General features: G+C 35.1%; 1 protein-coding gene across 7 annotated transcripts in view; it reads right to left on the reverse strand.

The window, feature by feature from the left end:
• PCDH7 (protocadherin 7) overlaps positions 1-23994 on the reverse strand; it is a 411267-nt gene that overhangs the window by 332102 nt on the left and 55171 nt on the right. Inside the window, exon 2 of one of the 7 annotated variants that reach the window (XM_059065819.2) lies at positions 16114-17968. The exons of the other annotated variants lie outside the window; for them this stretch is intronic. Coding sequence (XP_058921802.1) covers positions 17891-17968 — 78 coding nt within the window. The 3' untranslated portion in view covers positions 16114-17890. Of the gene's footprint in view, positions 1-16113; positions 17969-23994 lie in introns of those variants that run through there. 7 annotated transcript variants of the gene reach the window in all.

The following is a 23994-nucleotide window of genomic DNA, read 5'->3' on the forward strand; positions in this document are numbered from 1 at the left end:
CTTTTACAAAATATTTGCACATTCTTCATTTCATTAATTCTTCATAACAACCCAAGGACTAGCAGAGGCATTTCTCACATTTAACCAACACATAAATGGAGTCTCACAGACATGCAACTTTCTGTTCAAGGTCAAAGGGTTTCAAAACAAGACCAGGACTAGTGTTTCCCTTTCCCTCTTTCGAGCAGGGAGACCAGGTTATTCAAGCCCTATAAATTCTACAGTGGACAACACAGAGAGTTTGGGACAGGGAGGAGTCGATACTGCTATCTAAATTATTAATTATGAATGTTTGTTTTTTGCCTTGATTTATTTAGATAATCGCTTAATCTTCCATTTTGTTGAGTATATGTAGCAACATCATTAGTCCAATTTGATTTTTTAAAAGGTTATAGGCTAACAGAGAATGAGAAAAGGAATAATAAACTCTATTTTTCCAGATACATTTTTAAGCTTTTCAATAGTGACACCAACATGAATATTTTATAATTTCATATTTTCTTTTTGAGGACCAGTAGCCATTTTAATATGGAAACCTTTAATAGAATTACCAGATGGGTGCTTTATTTGCTTTTAAAGTGGGTTACAAATAGTAGCAATTAGTCATTGATGAAGACCTCTAAGTCGAGAGGTTTTTCATAATTCAGCACCATGATAATTTTTTATTTCAACTGTAAAACAATAAATACAAATTCACTTGTAAAAAGAAACATATGTCTTGCCAATTTTCTAATTATCTGTGGGTAAAATACTCAATTCTCCTGCACAGATGGAACTTCTCACATGACACATTTTTACTCTAAAGCCTACAAAAGATGACTAGAAATCGGTGAGTCCATATTTCTACAATTTGTTTTTATCTGATTCTATCCAGTTAGAGCCCAGAGTTTTGTTTATTTTTCCCACAAATGAGGTAACTGCTTATATAAAAAACAAGGGAGGAGGATGGGTGCTGAGTTGAAAGCTGAATTTACTCCGAAATAGCATTAAAAACTAGACTCCACACTTTTCTCAGTGAAAATACGAGGGGAAGGTTGCCATATGGAAATCGGCCAAGTGGTGTTCTTTTAGGAATTGTGCCTAAGTTATTCTGAAGGAGGAATAAGAAAGAGAGAGAGAAAGAGAGAGAGGAAATTTTTAACAAGATGCCCTGAAAAAGTTTTCTGACTTTACTTGCCAGTAAAGAAGCCAAAAACAATTATTATTATTCAAACACCTTAATGAATCCATATGAAAAACTACGAAGTATTTTATACTAGGAAATGTAATTTTTAGTAACTTTTCTGTCATATTTGGAAATTATCAACTGTATTCTCTCTCTAAAATTAATGACTGATAATGGCATTTAACCCCTTTTCAACACGTTTGTTCATTTAGTCAATACTGGCATCTCTTTCAACCATCCCACAGCCTTTGTACATGTCTGGATCTCACTCATCTCTACAAACAGCAACACAGAGATGTGGTTACATGCCCACCTCTCCCTCCTACACCAGCTAAGAAAAGAAGCCACCCATGTCACTGAAGGTACCCCCGAGAGAGCCCACTATGATTGCAGTTTGTGGCCACTGTGATTGTTTTGCTCCCTTCAGGAAAAAAGGAACCTGGGTTGAGACTTCTCTTTCTTGAGAGTCTCCAAAAATGTATGCTCTAATTAAACATCTCACTTTGGGATTTACAAAATATTTTAGGTCAGAAAACCTCTCTCATCTTCCCTCAATTGGAATTTTGAAACTGTGCCAGTAATCACCAAATTTTCTTTTTCACAGATGATGACTGTTACAATATGTGCTGGGTTAGGCCTATGAGTATAATAATATTTAGCTGCTAAGTTAGAATACTTGCTCTACCCTATCTTTAAAAATGCTACCAGAATCCAGAAATGTAATATTTGTGGTTTCAGACTACATGTAGAAAGCCTAATTTTATATCCAAATCTTAAGTGATTATAAGGAGTTAGTTGGGGCTGCAAACATGACATTATGTTTGATGAATAAGAATCTATTCTATTTTTGTAGTGGAAAGCCCATGATTGCAGGTCATGCATGCCTGATATCCACATATATCTACCTTAAAACAGTAATCCATGAACATGCCTCTGTAGTCAATATCTTGATCCCAAGTGATATTTATAATCACAACACATGGATTCTCAAGTAAATATGTATCCTTTCATCAGAAATAATAAGTATGTTTTGCATTCTTTTACTCAAAAGGAAAGTGAATGTAAGGAAGACAATATCTTGGTTTTGTTTGTATTTCACTGATTACACTTTGGAGAACTATTGATAACAATTATTATCTTCTGATATGTTAACCTTATTAATAAAATAATTCATGATTCAAGTGAAGTACTTATAGGCTTAAATACAACCTCCAGGTCATTTTAGCAGTTCCTTCTATTATCTATCTATCTCTCTCTCTCTCTATATATATATATATATCTTCTATAAAAATCAAAAGAATAATAGCTCATTTTCCAAAAATAGTAGTTTTCCAAGAGAACTCCAGATCCAAAACAAGTACTATTTTATTCACGTCAACTTTTACGAATGTTAAGAGGAATGCTAGAGATGCTTACAACATTCCAAATGCCTAATACACCAGCAGACACCAGTGTATCATCTAATAATCACTTTATTTATATGAACAAGTATAAACAAAAATAAAATTTAAGAACTCTGATGACCAAAATGTAAATAATCAAGTAAATCAAATGAAACTCTATGATAGATTTTTTTAATTTCCCAGATTTAGGTGTGATCATTTTGGGAGAACTAAGGTTTGGGTAGAAATTGCAGATCCAAATGAGTGCTACCAAACCTATAAAATAGAGCATCATGATGAAGAGGGTCAAGGAAGCCTCTGTGAGGACCTGATATCTGAAGTGAGATTTAGATGATGAAGAGGAGGCAGGCATATGAAGACTGGAGGAGAGAAAGAGTGTTCCAAACAGAAAGCATAACAAGTTCAAAGGCTCTGCAGGAGGAAATCTTTTGGCATGTTTGAGTGACAGAACAAACGTTCATAGTGGCTCTGGTTTAGTGAGTCATTCTGAGAGTGAAAGGAGTTGAGGTCCCAGAGGCAGGCTGGTACCTAATCAGGTCATGCTTGTAGACCATTTTGGAAGATCAGATTTTACTCTCGTTGTAATGGAAAGACACTGGCAGATTTTAAACAGGGAAAAGACATGTTTGCATTTGCACTTTAGAAATAACACTCTAGGAGTATCGCAGGGAGCATAGTAGAATCAGAGACACAGCAGATGTTGGTGGCTTGGATTACGATTTAGATGAGAAGGTCGTGAAAAATGGTCAGATTTGGTATAAATTTTTGATGTAAAGGTAATAGAAATTACTGAGGGATTGGGGTGGTATATAAGGGAAAAGAGCAAAAGATGATCTCAGGGGTTTTCCTCTAAAAAAAAGTGAGTGGATATCAGTACTATTCACTCACATGAGGAAGATTTATGAAGATGGCAAACTGAGGTATATGAGGAAAAAACTCAATGGTTCTACTTTTACTCTGTTATGTTTGTGATAATATTAATAACTAGCAATTACTGAGCACTTATTCTGTGCCAAGTATACCTCTATACACTTGTATATTTAATTTTTTATATCTTTTACCTAATCCTCCCAAGAACCCCATGAATTAGTTCTTATTATCATCCTCATTTTAGAGATTAAGAAAACTAAATTACAGAGAAATCTGCCCTAGTCAGCCAGTTAACAGAGTCATGGAGAATCTGGTGCCAGAACCTACTGCATGACCACTGGGTACTACTACCTTTACCAGTGGAAAAGCTGAATAGGTAGTTGTATTGAGTATGGAGCCCAGGTGAGAAGCCTGGGATGGTGATACATAAAAACAAAATCCTGGGGTACCACATGACTTAGCTATTTAGTAGAAGCAGCATAGGAGACTAAGAAGATGTAGTCAGCAATGGAGAAGAAAACCAAGTGAAGATGGTGATAAGAAGTGCTCCAGGGAGAGGGAGTGAACAACCACTCAAATGCTAAGATTTTAGACAAGGAGACAGAACTGACCACTGAATTTAGATTTCACTATGTTCTAGAACACTGTAAGAAACAGTAATCATTTTCCTATCTCAGGGCCAAGAGGAAGAGGGACATTCTCTTGGACTTCCCCTCCTAATTCTGAGACACTATTCTATTATCTTAGTTCAACAAACCCTATGTCTACAAAACCCAAACAATCAATCAAACCATCTGTCTTCTAAATCTTGTCATCGACAAGTACTTCATCAATTCACTAGAATAATTTGGCAGCTGGTTTGTTTGTTTTTTCATTTTTTGGGTTTTTTTCTTCTATCACTTGTCACTATCCTAGATGACTTGGATGACTCATTCATCTATTTAGCTTCAAAATTCTTTTGCCCCTATATTCAGTGACCGACACTCCCACTCAGCTTTGGCAATCCATACCCATAGATACAAAATAAATTGTTTCTAAACAAAAAGTGTTCTATTGTACTATCCAGAATTGTGAAATTCTCTTCTCTCATTCCCATCCCACTCATGCCCACAAAAATTCCTCTTAGGCATCAAAGGCTGATGCTCTTTCCTGGCTTGACTGTTATCTCTTCCTAATTGTGATCCCCCTGATAACACACTTTCATGGGTGCAATTGATTCCCCCATTCTTTGACCTTCTCTCACAGCGGCCTTGCCAATCCCATTACCAAATCAATCCTACCATCTGTTTGCTCTCCTCCTCCTCCTGGGCTGCCAAGAGTTACTGAGAAAATTGAATAACCATGCTGATTGACTCTGCTACAAATTTATGATTTCCAATGTCAGCTGAACTCTCAGAGCTGCTTAGCAGTCCTATTACTCATTCCTACTTGGCTGGTCTTCCCATTCCACACAGCAGCTGTTCCCACCACACCCTCCTCAGATCCCCCACTCCCCTCAACCTCAACACATGGTTTCACCTCCTACTACTGAGAACATTGGGACACTATCAGGCATGAACCCCCTCCACTTCCCTCCTCTATGTCTCCAAATTTATTGGTATCTTTACTCACTGGGACTTCACTTTGCATCTAAGAAGAATAATTCTTATTCTCTTGTTCATCTGACCTCTTGATTCCACTCTTCCTGCCTCTGCCAAGATCTTGTTTCATCAATGTGTTTTCTCTTTTCCATTCAACCTCTAACCTTCTTTCAATCTACAAACCTACCTCAATTTCCTATTTTGTAAAAAAAGATCTTTCTTTCCCTCTTCCACCATCAAGTTGCTGTTTTCTTTTCCTTCCTACAAAGATTCTTGGCAAAGGACCTTGCATTCAATGGCTCTGCTTACTTAAACTGGCTCCATAAAATCTGGTGTAATCTTAGCTGGCTACCATGCTGATGAAACTATTCGAAATGCTACACAAAGGATGCTTTTCTCACTCTTCAGTTTTCTTGATCTGAATGCTGGGAGTTTGGCTTTAATATGAATACATTTACTTACTAACTGTGTCAATTTGGGAAAGGCATTTAAAGTCCGTAAGATTTAGTGCCCTCATATGTAAATTGCAGATGTATGGGTCACTTTTAAGGATACCTCAGGTTCCTTTCAGCAAATTACTTTCACCCACTGAATTTAGTCTGGTAAAACTGTTATTCAAAGTGTGTTGCCCTTCTTGTCAACCAAAAGGTTGACAAGTTACCCCAAAAGGATATTTCAGCATTCCCTCTCTGGAGCCTGAATAGTGAGCTTGAAAGGAACAGTTTACCAACCCCTGCTAACCTCTTAATTGACTTCTACCCTCTGGAGCTGGAACGGACCTTTCTCTTTCCTGAGCATGTTTATCCTCCGCTAGCACTTTGTGAGCCCCATCTCTTGGTTCCCAAAGCCATCTTCAGTCTAAAATGCTAAATTGTAAACTTGGTTTCTATTGCTTGAAAATAAATTTTATTATTAGGGTTAAATGAACTCATCTGTGTAATATTTTTAGTGCAAAGTTTAGTGACTAGTAAAAGTTAAGTCAATTTTTGCTATTATTATTGTTTTTGATATTGTTATTATTAGTACATCTATGAGCAGAAACACTTTCCATTTTTTTTCCAGCTTTTCATCACACAGTTTTCTTCAGATTCTACATATACTTCTTTTATGGTGTCTTTCCCATATTTCAACAAGATTGGTCCTTTGCTGTCTTCTGTTTTTACACTCTCTGTGAACTCCCTAGGGAGCTCATATACTTGACTGGAGTCAGCTATCACTAAATGTAGATGAACTGTTTAATTCTTTCTTTTCCCAAGCTTAATCGCCTACATTTCAAATTCCACATTCTTATTAAAATATTCAAAACTAAAATCTAAAACAAAATTATTTTCCATTCCTCTCCTCTCTTCCCCAACCTCCAGTCATCTGCCAAACATTTTACATCCATCTGTCCATACACCTCTCGATCTGTCTCCAAAGTTGTGGCATCAGAATCACATGATCAGACTTTATCAGACTATCTGAGTTCCCTAACAAGTATCCCTTTCTCTAGCACTTTTACTATAAACTGCCCTCCATTCTTCCCACAGAGCCATCATTCTAAACCAAGCATTGCATTTATACCCCTGCTTGAAAACTTGCAGTGACTTCCACATGTTCACAGGAGAAACCCGAACTCCTAGGCATAAAATTCAAGGGCTCCTCTTGAGTTGAATCTACTTAATCTTTCCAGTTCATATCTAGTCACTCTTCCCATGTTCCCTATACTCTAACCAAACTGGATGATGTGTCTTTTACCAAATAAATGATTAATTTTGATGCTTTCATTATTTTCCTCATGATTTCTTCTCCAGTTGAAATGCCTCTTTCTTCCCTCCTTAGTGTAAATAAACTTAATTTATTGTAAGGTTCAACGCAAATCTTCTTGTATTATTCCCAAATGACTTCATTTTCCCTCTTTATCTCTTTTGCCCAATAGCACTTGTAACACATCTGACCCTCTTGGTAACTAGTTCCTTAAAAGCACAGATGGCATCTTTCCCACATTTATATTCCCAGCCTCAAGCACAGTGTCTGGGCTAAAGTGGTACTCAGTAATTATTTTTGAGTAATTGTTTCTCTCTGGTGACTCAGAATAGAAAAATACATTCTGAAATATATATGTACATATATGAATATATATGAATAATATATATGGACATATATATGAATATGTGAAACAGACATGTAGAGAAAATATATATTTCAAAATATTTATATCTAAATATGTATATTTAGATATATGTGTATGTGTATCCAAAATAATCCAGAACTTTTATACTTTTATACTCCATTTGTTAATGCTTCAACAGTCAATACATGACTCAACACTGACACTAGTATTCCCGATATACTTCACTTATGATATCAAGAAAAGTTATATTCAGAATCGGCAAATCAAGCATTGAGAAAATTCTACATTATATACAAAGGTAAGATAATCTGACAATATGGCATATCACAGATTGTAGCTTTTCATAATAATATTAGTAAGACATTTGGATTTTTAAGTTAATTTTTAAAAGAAAACATTTAACTCTCTCAATTAGAGAAGATGTGGTGAACTGCCAATCCATGGATAAGAACAACATTAAAGGCATGGTATTCCTTCTGAAACCTATCAAACACAATACAAATTTCAAACAAAATTACAATCTTTTGTTTAAAAAATGATATTAAAAAGCATACTGAATATGATTTATACAGGATTTTGCATAAATTTTATGATAAAGTATAAAGCAGGCATTTTGAAAACCGCACATCAAGAATGTGGATATTTATCTATAGAACTGTGGGTTAAATACTTTGCATATATAGGATATGTGCAATGTCTTCATTATATGAATATTAAGAATAATTTCAGCAACACAGAATAACTTTACCGGACATCTTTGCTGGAAAATTTAACAATGTTAGTAACACATATTAATCATTATTCATAGACCAGGGGTTCTAAATTCTTGAAACACTAGATAGCCCACGGCATGCTGTGGTCCCATTCAGCTCTAACAGATTGAAGCTACATTTCCTTGGTTGAAAGTCAAAGATCACACAGAAAATATCCAGGCAGAAAGCATCTTGTCTAATAGAATATGTATCTTTTAATTGGAATTAAAGATGAAAAAAAGAGAAAAAAAAATAAAGAGTAACTCTGCAGACTGTACCTTCAGTACTGATGATCCTTAAAAATTCCACTGTTACAGAACTGCCAGAACAGTCTCACTACAAATGAAATCCTATGAATTGTTTTATTTTTTCAAAAGAAAACAGTGAGCCTTATAAACAGCAGGACTGTGGAAGTCATATCTGCATTATCTGTGGCATTAATTATTTTTTTAAAAACCATGACACACAAAAGCAAGTAAAAACCACTGAAAATTATATGCTGCAAGGTCAAAATAAAAATACTTTTGGGTAAAGTGTGAAATAATAATCAGCTTATAGCGTGAGGAGTGAGTTCAGACAATGATAGAGGTAGAAACAGTATGGCATTGATTTGATGAGCAATGATTTTTAGCCTTCAGCCCCAAGATAGTCTCCAAGCATGACTTGAGATCATAGCTTAACATCAAGGAAAGTCTTTTTTGACAGTCGGGATTACAGCAAAAGAATTTTATATTTAAATGATGCTTTCTATCTATATCTCAGCATCATATAGATTTGCCAGATCATCACACATAAACATTTTAAGTTGGACTGAACTCCACGTTTAAAGAATAGTTTCAAGTCTATGGATTTTAGAAACCATGCATTTATATGTATTTCTTTTATTATTAATTATTCTAATTCCTCTAGAATAAGTCTAGAATAAGGAAATAAGTCTCTAGAGCAGAGTAGTGTATTGGTGCCAAGAAATGACCAAAGAGAGCTGTTGTCTCTACTGCTTCTTATTCCACATAAAGTGTGGTCACTAATGGCATAGAATTCCAAGTCTAAAAGAAATATGTCTCCATTAAAGCACAATCCAGATTCCTTTAGGGTTATTTGTCTCTTCCCTCTCTGGTGCTTCGTTCCCACTGCTTTGAGGGTTATTCCCCTAACAAATCAAGGCCTCCACTGCCCTGTACTTAAAGACCTCTGCTGTCTGACTCCCATTTCTCCCAGGATCAAGTTGAATCTCCTTCACAGGAAATCTAATGCCATTTACATCTTGATCTGTTTCTCAGTCTCCTTTTATATCATCCTGCCTTGGCATCTACTTGTCCTCCACCAGACCCCTTACTCTTGGTACCATGCAGTTATCACATCTGGGTAATATAGTTATCTTGGTAATAACAGAATTTCTGCAATAGAGTAGATCCCGAGTAACACACAGTGTACATGACATATGATATATATGTATATAAACAGGTGCACATCACCCCAACTGTTACCCAGCAGTTAATTCTTTATAGGAATATGACATCCTCTGCACCTAATCTATTGTAGCAATGCAATAAATATTTATTGAATAACTATTTATACATTACTTTGAATGCCCTAAAATCACATAAAATTCCCCTTTATACCAACAAATGAATTCAATCACTGTTTAATAAGCATCTACTAACTTACCATAAGCAAGGCACTCTGCTAAGAACTGGGGGGAGACAGCAAATAGGATTCAGGCTTGGACCTTCCCAGTGAAGAGATTATGGTGTAATAATAAAATAATACATTTATTCACTTACATGCACAAAAAAATTCCATCATTAAAGGTAGGAAGCTCCAGGTAACATAAAATCACACAGATAAAATGACTTAACATTAACACTCATGACCTGGTAATCAGAAACAGCTTATAAAAGAAGAATCATGGAAGGTAGGATTCACTCATGTAAAATTAGAAGACAGAGATTTGCTGGAGGAGCTAACAGTATAGATTAAGATAAAATGGTAGGAAAGTGTGAAGCAGGTAAAGTCACTCGAAACTTACCAAGCTTAACAGGAGCATTGAGTTCATGAAAAGAATGAAAAGTATATATGGGAAAGGGAGATTAGAGTCAGAGGAATATGATTCTAAATTAAGACATTGGAAATGTATTAATTAGAAATGAACAGGCACTAAATGTTCCTGAGCATGGCCTAAGAAGAAGCAAGTTGTTCTGTCCTTGCAAGATTTGGGGGTGGCAATGTATGGGATACTTTAGCCTTCAGTGTAATATCTGAATCCATTATGTATACTCTGTACACAACTTTAACAGCAGTTCACCATGCTCTCCATACCTAGCCATGATCTATTGTATCTCATAGTCTTGATCACTTGCCAGTAGCACGTACAAAGAAAGCACAAGAAAGCTTTCTTTATTGAACAGATTTTTTTTTTTTTATTTCTGTACGTGGGCCGCTCACTGTTGTGGCCTCTCCCGTTGCGGAGCACAGGCTCCGGACACGCAGGCTCAGCGGCCATGGCTCACGGGCCCAGGTGCTCCGTGGCATGTGGGATCTTCCCGGACCGGGGCACGAAACCGGGCTCTCTGCATCGGCAGGCGGACTCTCAACCACTGCGCCACCAGGGAAGCCCGCGATCATTCCTCATACTGTTGTAAAAAGGCAGAACCAATCAGCTGGCAGATGACTGTCTTTGGCTCGGCAGAAACTTCCATTTCATGTGATAAAGTCAAACACACACAATATGAATATGTTCTCATTGGAGAGGGAAGGAGGGATGAGAGACCCCTTTCATGTCATTTACTTTATAAATTATTTCTAAGATGCATATTTTTTTTTTCCTCAGGCCTGTCCAAAGGCAGAGTTCCATTGTCCCTTTCCAAAATGCAGTCCTTTGTAAGTCATTTCAATGGCCCTTAATAGAATCCTATCAATCACATTATACTTTCAAAATATGATCACCCTAATACATATGTTTTATGTTTTCTCTCAAAATCGTAAATGGAACTTTTTTTTTATCGAAGTGTATCCTTTAGTCATTTACTTGTCATTTACTTGTGGTCACTTGGAATTTAAAATGTACTTCAGTTAACACTTGCACATATTTGATAGGCTTTTAATTTGTGGAAGTATTTCATACCATAAAAATTCTTTTAAAAGATCTATTCTGGATTCAGAAAAAAAAGCATATGTATGTTCTCTTCTTTTAAAATGAAGAATTATTTTTAATTCTGGTAGCATGTGATATAACCATCAACAATTCTAAAGCTTTCTTTTTTTTTTTTTCATTGTCTCCATTACACCCACTGGTAGTACAATGGCTTAGGCCACGACATGAAACATCATGCTAATTAAACTGCCAATTAACTGGTATAAGAAATAGATTGCATGAAATAGATTGCTGTATTACTTTGTTTTAACTTTTGTGTCATTTCAACTTGGTAACCACTAATTTAGAACCCTGTAATCATGCTCTTTCATCCAAATGTTAATCTCAGATGGCACAAGCGCATGACTGCTGAGGAGCCCTGGAGTAAGATACATATTGCATTTATTCCTAGTATTAAAAATGGTTTATTGAAAGATTAAAAGATCCTGTGTTTACAGATTCTTGGTATTTATTTGAATACAACCTCTTTTAATGTAGTACTAATAGCAAGACATCCTCAAAAACATGTTCTCAATCTTCATCTAAATAGTGAGGCATTTGCTTGACAAGTCATCATAGGATTATTAAAAAATCTCATGTAATAAATTGTTTCCTTAATATTATCAGTGTTTTCCTTAACAAATTTTTTTTCAGTTACATGACTTTACCAATCAAGTTTCAATTTTGGATTCCAAAAAATGGCAGATTTATTAGTAAATATGCAGGGGTTTTAAAAAGTCAACTGGCAGAAAGTTAGACTATGCTATATCCACTTGAAATGTATTATCGGGAAGAAGCCAGTTTCTGATCCTTCTGGAATGCATATGCCAAATGTCTGCTGCTTTCATGAGACTGACACATAGGGGAGAAAAAGTCCTTACTGACCCGCCTTTTAACAGCTAGACACAGAGAGAAGAAGAAAGATTAGAGACCCAGGTCCCCTTCAGCTGCGACTGAGACAGAACTTTCACTGACAAAAATGGGAAGTGGCAATTAAAAAACAGGCTGAGCTGTACCTGATCTCAGAACTCCAATCTCTTTTTTTTTTTTTTTTTTTGTGGTACGCGGGCCTCTCACTGTTGTGGCCTCTCCCGTTGCGGAGCACGGGCTCCGGACGCACAGGCTCAGCGGCCATGGCTCACGGGCCCAGCCGCTCCGCGGCATGTGGGATCTTCCCGGACCAGGGCACGAACCCGCGTCCCCTGCATCGGCAGGCGGATTCTCAACCACTGCGCCACCAGGGAAGCCCTGAACTCCAATCTCTTAAAATCAGAAATGTTCATTTTTCCCCAAACATCTAAGGATAGAGTCTAGAAAGATATTCATTTTTAATCACATTAATTTTAACTTCTCATTAGAAATTCACAAAAAGCAGCATAAGATAGGTTATTATAGAGGAATTAACATCCACAAAAATAGAGAGTAGCCAACTTTTTCATAAAAAGTGTAAAAATTACTGAAACGCATGGTCTAATAAAAATCTGTAGTTGGCTTTGTTTTTTTCAGATGCTCAGATGCTAAACTGTGATATGAACTTAAAATATAACTTTCTCATGTTTTTACCAGCAATGCTATGCGTTCCCGAAAATGCAGTGCCACTTCTGAGGCCTACATTTTCCACAGTCACAATTTTAGTCAATATATTTCATCTAAAAAGTAGTTTCAAATAGGCAAAACTGAGGATTTTCAGTGGTTTATTATTTTTTTTCTGCTCCAATATGCTTACTTAACCAATAACTATGTTTAAAATAAAAGCCACTGGCTTCCCTTACAGTAAATATGATCCAATTCAGTTCCACAAGTTTGTATTTTGTTTATATTTCATACAGTCAAATCTTAGCATCTAATAAATGCAGCAATATTTTCTGCTTAATGAAGGACTTTGAAAATAAAGCCCTAATCATATAGAATAGATATTTATTAAATACCTGCAAAGAATAACAATGACTTATTTATGGATTGGTTGTCATAATCAGCATTATTACCCTAAGTTTTTATGATAGCCTGACATAGTTCTCATTCTTAAGTTTCACAATTTTTAAGCTACTAATAATGAGAAAAAATTGTATTCCCTTATGATTGTGGATAAAGTGATCTCCTAAAATTGTTCTTTAACCTTTTGGAAACTTTCATCATTGGATCATGACAAAGGTTTGATTTCAGCTTTCACAATTTCCTTTCACTTGTCTATGCCTGAAAAAATTACAGCTCCCAGAGCTCCCAGATTTGAACTGCAGCAGATCAGAAACTGATGCATTTTCCCTGGAGAACCTGGACCTGTACAATTTTTCTGAATTTCACACCATAGCATATGGAGAATACTGAGGGCTTGTCATTACACTTTTCTGTAAGGTGCCTTTTATTTCACTTTTGCCAGTGATAACTGAGTTTATTTTGGCCCATGAACATATCAGTCAACAGCCATCTCACTCTATTCATGTCAATTATAAAAACAACACTAAGAAAATTAATAATTACCAGTGTTTATTGAGCTTTTGTTATGTCATACTCACTTTGCCTGGCTAAATCTCATTTAATCATCACAACTAATTTATGAGGTAGATACTGTTATTAACTTCATAGTACATATGAAGAAATGGAAGCAGAGAGATGTTATTTGTTCAAAGGTCCGCTCATTTATGTGTGTGAACCACGTTTCAAACCCAGGCTGCCTGGATTCCAGACCCTGAACTCTTAACCACTGTGATAGTCCATCATTTAGCATATGGCATTGTAATAATTAGTCTTGCGTGGCTGGAATTCCCATTAAACTGGGAGCTCTCCTGATTCAAAGAATGCAGCTGCCATTTTCTTCAGTCCATCCAGATTCCAGCAGCAAAGTCTTCATTAAAAAAAAATTGATGCAAATAGTCCATATTTATATTAATATATTTTAAGCATGCAAAGCAAGTAAGTTAGAGAAAAATTTCTCTTCTTCCCTGTATACAGTATTTAGAACAGACCTTTTTATCACAGATTCCACCTCTATCCAATATTTCAGTGAGCTAGAACTTTGGAATACCTTTCACATCTAAGTCATGCATTCTGAACTGGCCTCACTCAGACTAATATGTGATCTAGGGAACCACAAAATTTACCTCTGCACCCCCAAATAGTTCCAGAACCTATCTTGAACCCCCATCTATAATAGTGTTTGGCATGAAGGCTCTGTGGCCCACCTGCTGAGTGCAGCCTCAGAAACCAGACTGGCAGGGCTCAATGCTCAGCACTACCACCTGCTAATTCTGTAGCTTTGTAAATTTACCAAAACCCTCTGTTCCTCATTATCCTCATGTGTAAAATGGGTGTCATGACAATAATAGTATCTACCTCATGAGGTTGATATAAATATTAAATAGGGCAATTAATATATCATCTACACAGAGTTGACTCTCAGTAACTTAAGTTTAAAAAATTATTCAAGAAATGAAAATCTGTTCAACTAAATTATATTTACCAAAACAGAGAGGTAGAATAACAGCAGTTCAAAAAATAACAAGAACTGAAACCAAAAGCACATATTTTAATTCCCAATAATATTTTAATTTTCTTTTATATCTTAGCAAAAGTTTTATCCATGTGCATCCAATCTGATGAATTCTGGACGTAATTTTTCAATTGGTAATTCTCATTGACGGTTGCTCCACTGCTCTATATAGCCAAGTGCAGTCTCCCCTTGCTCCCCACCTTTTTTTTCCAAATGGATAGAGGCACGAGGCAACGGTAGAAGTTTTATTTAGAAATAGTGGGACTTGGGAGAGGCTTGGTAGGTGGAAGCCTGCAAGTCTCCCATCTAAATTTCTAATCTTGGAAAACAAAGACTAAATTGACAACATTAAATTTTATTATCAAAATCAGTTCCATAAATGGCCAGAAATTCACCTAAATGAAAAAAAAAATTAGTGTGACCAATTCTCTAAATAAGTATCCCTGAAGATTATCCATGCCATTTTTGTGATATTGAAAGTGACACTATTTTGCAAGTCAGTATATTGCAATGAAAAAAAAATCCAAATGATACGTATGATTTCATTTTGCTTCCCACTGTTTCTCTGACCTTTCCCAGTTGGAGTAGTAGCAGGAAACTAAAATAAAAGTACTGTTTTTCTGTGTGAGGCACTTTGTGACTAAAAATTAATCGTGAAATTATAACAGCTGCAAGACTCCTCTGCCTGTTGCTTCTCCTACGCAGAGAATTACTATGAGATGAAAGAGCCTACAGCAATAAACATCAGGGGCTAGTGTTTCCTTCTCCTCTGAACCCAACCAGGCTGATCCAAGTACAGAAATGCCTTTGAAGTTATGGGGACCTTCATGTGCTGATCAATCCTTGGGGGGTAAAGAGCAAGAAAAACTGGTTCTAGCACTTTAATATATTCTGCCAGGGAATGCATTCAACTTAGCATAGTCCAAAAACATTTCCTCTGTTATAAATTGAGTGATTTTGTACTTGGGTGCTGCTTGGTTCAATTAACTTAGAGGGAGCTATTGATCCCAGACGTGATTATTTGTACCTCAGTACATATTTCTATTAAGTCAAACTAAGGTTGGAACAGCAACAAATATAAATTCATATTTTTCCTTGGTCCTAAGACATGTGTTGAGATTTGGGTCAGTTTTAGTGGAAAACAGCATATGATTATCTTAATATGGATGGTCAGTATTGATTATTGATATAATCAGTGTTCCATAGCACACTGTTAATATTTCTAAGTTATCAAAACCTAAGAATTAAGTTTACTTATCAAGAGTTAAGAATTTAAATGATCTTAAAATTGATAGTGTAATCCAAACCTATCATTTATGTATGAGAAATCTAAGCACCTGAAAACTCAAAAAATGTATCCTCCTTTCAGGTCTGGCTGTTTAACAGCGCGGTAAAATTTGGCATCAAGACTCCTGACCCCATTCAGGGTGCTTTTCTCCAAACATTCTCTAATTTATCTCTGTCAAACCTTTCCTCTTTATCTTTAGTGGCTAAGCTCTTCACTTTCAAATTGTAAAGATGCAGAGAATGTAGTTTAAAAACCAGCAACATGAATATATTACACATCCCATTATGTTTTAAGAGACTATTAAAATAAAAAAATACAGACATTTTATAAAGTAGCCTTTTTTATTATTTTGGTCTTGGTCACAGAAAAATATTCAATACAATAGAATTATACAGTTTGTAGACTTAAAATTTATTATAATAGCATAAATAAAGACAAAAATCCCTGCAATAATATAGATAGGGTACCAGCTTCAGTTGATTGTCACATAGAAAGAAAAGGTAAAAATTTCAACTATAAAGTTAAAGGGTAAGATATAAAGAGAAATGAATACAAATACCAGAGAACAATAGCTTCAAAATTATTATGGCACATGGTGACCTCAAAAAATATGTCAATCTGTTTTAAATACTTACTATCTTATCTATGTTAATATATGATCACTTGTTATATAATTTACACTGAAGAAAAATGGGGAAAAAAACACATGTAACTTATTGGTAGATTAAAAAGTTATAGTTAGAACACAAATATTTCCCCAGTCTCATCTATAAGAGAATCTGTGATTCACATCCTCTGTCACTGAGTGGAGACCTTAAGGAATATAGTATGACTTTCCAACTAGTTGTCTTCAAACTGATTTCACAAGAGCCTACTCTCATTATTTCCAGACATTGCTACCATTTTAATTTAAATGGCTCAATTGCATTAAATATCATACTTAATTGGAGAGCCTTTGCAGTAGTCATTCTATCTTCAGAATTGTTTCCTTTGTGAATAATAATCTTTAATAATGATTACGGCATATACGAAATGGCTTAAGACGGTTTACTCTACCTCTTTACATCCTAGGTAACAAACCAAAGTGCAAATGTCAATCATTAAATTTTACCTCCTTCCACTTATACACACACACAAATGCATACGTATACACTCACACCCATACAAAAATTAGACTTTATACAGTATCTTCAGTTGAGTAAGTAACTATAATGCAAAGAGGTACTTCCTGCATGCAATTCATTTTAAACAAAATCTAAAAAGCCCTCCTCTGCATACATAAATGCATGGGACCACAAATTTTAAAAGCCAGTTTCCTCTTAAATAATGGCCATACATTCCTTTAACACTTACAGGGTTTACCCTAAATTCAATCAGAAATTGTGTAAAATGTCTGTGAGATATATTGTGAGCTTCTACTTTTACAACATAATAAATTATGTTTCAACAAGTATCAGACTGACCTAAGTTTTATTTTCTCTCATGTCCACTAGTTTCTCACTTTCCCTGATTGGCAGTAGTATTTCTTCTTTGTGCCTTATGAAATAGCCTTGAACAAGCTAATTTTCTCGGAATTCAGTCCTGAGGTATACACTTCCATTTTCTTTGTAGATCTAGCACAGCCTCAGGTGATTTCTACATAATGCATCCAATTAGTTCAAGCAAGGCAAATGAAATCACATCTATATTAATCTCCATCTTATTAACTGTAAACAGTAACAGGATACAGGTCTCCATTCTTTGCTTGAGTCCATTCAAGTGCAAACTGAAGGAAAGGGATTTTCTGTTATTTTCATACTCTTGAGTATGATGATATTTCATTCTGTTTCTCCACAGTAATTGATAAGATTGCAAAACCTCTCTCACATCCCTTCTTTATTCCATATGAGAGCTTGATTTTCTTTTTCAGTTGGTTGCAAATTATAGTTTGATTCCTTTTTGCAGAGATTGTAATTTAAAGCCATTTTTGTTTTCTTCAAAATCAGAGCTTCATTTTAATCAGCTAGTGGTCCTGCCCCTTGGGAATCGATTTCTTTTTACACAAGACAAATCCAGGTCTATTAGGATCCAACACATTGAGTTGGAACATTACATGTATTTCACTTACGAGCACATACATTCATTTTACACGATTCCTCAATGTGGCCAGGGGGTTTCGTGGTCTGCACTGTATCCACCTATAAAAAATACAAAAATATATGTCTGCTTTACAGGATGTGAGTAGGGTTTTGCTAGCCTAGTTCCAAAGTTTGGATGCACATCTTGGCTGATAGTATTCTTTCCTTCTTTAAGATGTATTTGCAGTGGCCATAACCTCTTTCAGAAGTCATGGAGACGTAACTGTTCTAGCTACAATTAACAACCCTGGGGCACCTAGATCAATACTGCTGGCTAATCTCTTGGATGTTATTTCTGACAAGAGATATTTGCATGGTAAAAGAAACATTGAATTAATTGTTTTTCAGGCTTCAAGTATTTGAAGGCTATGAAATGTCACCTGGAGAGGGGCTGTCAGGAGAGGGGGTATTGCTGGCTTTACTTATGCTATAAATACAAAGAAGAATGAAATGGTAATTCTGTTGTCACTGCTTTTACAATTTACTGTCCCTAAGATCTCTGGGAGGTGAGCTTGATCTGAATGTTCACACCCTTCTCTGCTAATCTCTGGTCAAGGATGAATTACTCTCCCCTTCAAAGTCATGACCATAAGAAGGCAATGTTTTCCACGATTGAAAGTGATGATAATTCTCCTTCAAAACGTTTTGGTGCTAATGTGAGTTTTAAATAGTGTTGAATATTTATTTCTCTGAACTTGAGCCTGACGAATAGGCTGATTTTTGCTCTGAGTGCCAAAAAGTACACAGAATATTGTTTCCAGTTTGATGGTGCAGTTGAAAGGAAAACCTTTAGTGAGTTTGAATATTGCCAAAAAGATAATGAATCACTTCCATAAAATAAAAGTGCTACAGTTCACTACCAAAAGAATTAGAATATTTTAAGAATTAAAGAATATATATATTGCACCTAATTTCCAGTGTCACAGTGCATCAGCAAATGAGAGTCAAAGTTAAAAAGAAGTAAATGATTTCTTTCACTGAATAATCAACTAACTCACATTTGAAAATAAATGGTATAAAAAAAGGTAATGTCTAATTTAAAAATTGTTTATATTCAAGAGCATAAAATGTTTAAAAATTGCTCTGACTGCAGAGTATCCATTTAGCTGTATAAAATTAAGCAGCTTTAAAATATCTTAATTTATTAAATGAATTTTTATCTTTTCTTTGAAATAAAAAGAACATTTTTTTTTCTTTCTCTAGCAGGCCTAAAAGTTAACATAACTTGGGATATTTTCTAGGCAATTACACACGGAGGACAAGTTTACTGAGGAATCTATAAGTGAGTGTTCATGATTTAAGTTGTAAGTTTAAGATGGACAAAGTTTATCTGATTTTACACAAACCAAACACTACACGTCAGTTAAAAACTGCTTATACAAAAGTGAAAGCTAAATATTTAAAAGTTTGAGATATTGTTTTTTATTCCCAATCCGACTACAGTGATGTAGCCATAATGCACACCTAGACTACATTAGATCTTCCTGTTAGGTACTCTTTGTGTGTTTGTGTGTGTGTGTGTGTGTGTGTGTGTGTGTGTGTGTGTGTATAAATGAATAACTTCACAAAAGTAGTTAAATACTTGATAAATAAAGAGTTAAATAATAAATAAATAATAAATACTTAAATACTTGTTAAGTGCTGTGTATATATATTTTCAATAAATGAATAAATAAGTAAAACAATAAAAACAGGAAATCAGGGGTGTCAAAGTGTTTCATTTTCTATTTTCAAGACCTTACATACTTTTAACTTAAAAGCATATCCAACAATTAGAATGCATTTATGTAATATGGTCACCATACTGCCACGTGGCATAATGAAATCCTCTTATTAAAATGTTATTGAAAAATAGACCTCTCTCATTTCATAAATTAACTATGTAAAGGCAGGTTTCACATTTTTGTGGTTTTAAGTTTTGATGCACCGAACAAAAGCATCTGTGTAGTAATATTCACCTGTCACTGAAGCCAAGAAAAATGGATTCTTTCCTCACCATTAAAGATTCATGTTTAAAAACAAAAGTGCACACCTCAAATCACTTATTGAGCTCAAGCAGAACTACTTAGGAATCCTCATTCTGAAAACAATCATTGGTGAGGGTCAGGGTAGAAATGGATGTTACCAGGATGTATTTGTTTTGATTTTAATCAGCTAATTAAAATGGCCCTGGAAACAATTTTCAGATCACTGCCACTGAGGAAATAGGCTCTAGTAAATCACACCAAACCAATCTTTCAGTGAGGTCCTATTCTGTTGAGGATGTATAGACACAGCTTTTGTCTTCCCCTGTCAGCCGTTCTCCTCAATTTCTTCTATCACCTAGGCAACAAGCCACACACACACACACACACACACACACACACACACACACACACACACGACACACACAGTAAGATGAAACCAAGCCATTCCTGGAGCACATCTTACCAGGCCATCTTTGTATCTCACTCAGTTTCCATTTCCTAACCAAAGAGACTGAAATAAGCTGGGAATTTAATTATCAAAAATTATCAGTAAAAAGTTAACTCATAAAAGCTTTGTTCTTCTTTTCCAGACTTCCTTGGCCAACAAACTGGTGACTAGTGGTAGGAGAAGGAAGCTGAATCATGCAGAGAATAGGAAAAGAATATATATTTAGGTGTGAGAATAAATGAACACTCACACAAAGGAATAGAAAAACTCTTAATAATTCTGAAAAAACTTCCAAACCATATATAAGGAAATATATATATATTTTGAAAGGAACATGTATCTAGTTTGTACTTATTTTTATTAGGTATGCTTCAAAACTAAATCACACACCTATGTAACTAGTAGAGATTAAGTACAAGGGTGTGTTGAATGTGTTTCCATATAATTGGCAATATGTAAAAGGATTCTATGACTATTCATTATTTTTTTTCTCTGACTGATGTTAAAATCTAGGGAAAAATAAAAAGTATCATATAAAAAGTAGAGTCTATTCCATGACACAGAAAATCAAATTGATGGTAGTTTCTGCAATCTAGGAACAGGAGGTGGACATTCGTATTTTAGAGCATAAATGCATGATATAGGAGCTGAGTCAGGGCAGAGCCACTATCAACATCGAAAATTTATCTATTATTTTTTGAAATACTGGAAAATCATTTAAAATAGAAAGTGGGACAGAAAGTAAACATGGGATTTGGTGAATGGAGAACTATGAGAACGACAATTCTGAATGGTATTATGGTGTTTTACTTCATTTTGATTTATATAAATGAGGTATCAAAACGCATAATTTATAATTATTAGTTAATATATCACCTGCATAGATGTTTATTACAAGATTGCACTTAATTATCTAACTTAAACTCACAAAGTCCTTGTGAAGTAGCTATTATAAGTTTGCTCATTTTACATACGAGGGAATTAAAGATCAGAGAGCTTAATCTCCTTATATAAAAATCACATAGATAATGGGAGAATCAGGGCCCCAAACCAACTTTGGTTCTTGATCAAAGATTTTTTTCCTTTACATATGTTTCCTCATAATTGTTTTTTAAATTTGACTTTGAATCTTTTAAACAGCTAAGTTATAACTGCAAATGTCTCCATTTTTGCCATGGTTTAAGGAATAATAAGCAAAACTACACAAGTTTCCTATACTATTATAAATGAATGTGTTATGAAACTCAGTTCTAGAAGCCTATGTATCTATCAGATTCAGGATTCATAATTACTTAAATTTGTGAATAAATAAGAAGCAACTTCAACGTATCTGCAAGTTGTCTAAACTGCCAAAAAGAAAAAAAGAAAAAAAAAAAAAAGAAAGGAAAGGAACCAATAAGACAAATCCTATCCAATCAAAGAAAGGGAAGTTTATATCCATTTACATGTGTAAGAGTGCACACACACACACAAAAGGGCCATTCATTAGCACTGTTTAATCTGCACTCTTTAGAAAAGAGGGCTTTTAGATTGTGAGTCAACCACTGAACTGGCCATGGAAGGAAAGGGGCTAGATAATATCATACCACTTCCTCATCATAGGTACTTTTGCTCTGACTACAGAATACAAATGATTTGGGCCCTAACAAAAGCATCCCCTGGGTTGGAGAGCCAAGCAATCAATATTTATTGACGGGCTGACTGTTAGAATCATGGAATCTCAGAGTTAGAAAGAATGTCAAAGGTTATAGAGTCCAATCATGTGAAAGGCATTGCAGGAGGCATCAGGGGAAATACAAAGCAAAATAAGGCACAGTCCTGGTTCTGAGGAAATTATTTATACAAATATATACAGATTACTAATATAAACAGATTACTAATCTTGAGGAAGAAAAGATAAGAGCCCAGTAGATAAAATTATGAGAACTCTGACGAGTGAGAAGAGACAGTGGTGAGGGAAGTAGGAAGAGGGCTCACGGACTAATTGAACCTAAGCTGAGTCTTAAAATAAACGATAGGTAAGCTTGACATCTACAGAAATGAGGGAAAACTGCATTCCGAGAAGAGAGAAAGTTTGTAAGGAATATGTGAGGTAAGGTCAGGAGGCAGTGAGAGGATTTCCCTGCCTAAACCAGAGATTTCTCTAATTCCATTCAACTCCATCACGAGCTATTTTCTCTACTTAGCTCAAGTCTACATATAAAAGAAACCAATGTAATAATTAAAAACAACAACAACAAAACTGTCCTGAACATCCTAAATTAGAATTACACAGACAAATTAAGGTAACTGTCAAAAGCCAGAGAATGCAGAAAACAATTATTTGTTAAAACTAACGTAATTAAGTATTCAAGGATTCCTCCTCTAGAACCTCTTGCTCTTAAAGGTTAAATCGCGTATGTCTCATTTCACAATTTTATTTTTTCTTGCTTTTTTTAAAAAATAATATTTTAAAGAAATACTCTCTCGAGAAATAGGGATCAATTCAAACAGACGGTTAGGCACTAAATAACCAAAAACATTAGACTGGATCCCAGCATTACAGTTCCAATTACATTTGGTCAAAGTTGAGCATTAATGAATTTCCATTCTTAAAGCTCAGAATAAAAATGTAAAATGATGTAAACTTAAGCTGTCACCATTATCCTCTTCAGACCATAGTATTGGCCACCTTTGGAAACAAAAGCAGAACTGGCTGGTATTTGTGTGCCAAAGCAATAAGCTGCCCAAAAGAAACTGAGACTAGATGTTAATGAGAAGATGAAATGAATACAGCAAACTCGGCTGTTCTTAAATGCCACTGAAATTGCAATCGTGTGTCTGAAAAATTGAGAGCTACTTGGGGAGCCTTAAACACCCACAGAGGGAAGTAGAAAGCAGTCAAAGTGTTTCCAGGTGATAGATAAACTTACTAAGAGTTTGATCCACTAACAAGGAAATGAAGTAAATATCCAATGAATTAACTGAGTCTTGTAAAAGTAAAGATGACATAGGACAGAATTACAAAATCCAACCAACCAGTTTCCTGCTTATGAAAGATAATGTTAAAAGTGTAAGAACTGGTGCCATGAGTATGTGGTCCCTTGGTTTATAATAGATACATTTCTAAGATGAATATAATTCTCTTTTGATATGATTTGTAGTTGACCAACTTTAAAATATTGCTTTCTGATCATTAGAAATTTCTAGAAATGTTTTTATAAATACTTTCGTGAATACTAAGTGGTGCTGATTTAAGGATGGATATGAGCATATTAAAATATTGACTTTTAGGACACAGAAAGACATTATATTAATAACTAATGCAGAAATACAACTCCAGAGATAAGGAACTCACTTGAAATCATCCTCTACAAAATTATTCACTTTACCAGTGATAATACTGAGGCCCAGAGGGGTGACAAGACATATTGAATGTAACACTACAGACCTAGGATTAAAACTAAATGTCCTCACTCCCAATTCAGTAGTTTATTTCCATTTAATTTATGGGAATTACACATCAAAGAAATGGAAAACTGGGGGACGATATTATTTAAAGACCAAGTATCTCTAATTTCAGTACATTCCAGTTGTGAAATGCAGGGAAGATACACAAATTAGATAGACTTCCTTTTAAGTTATAATGAACTTTGCATCAATAATGTCAGTTGGGCTCATCAAAAACAACC

This window comes from Kogia breviceps, chromosome 6, assembly GCF_026419965.1.
Source record: "Kogia breviceps isolate mKogBre1 chromosome 6, mKogBre1 haplotype 1, whole genome shotgun sequence".
Classification (NCBI taxonomy): domain Eukaryota; kingdom Metazoa; phylum Chordata; class Mammalia; order Artiodactyla; family Physeteridae; genus Kogia; species Kogia breviceps.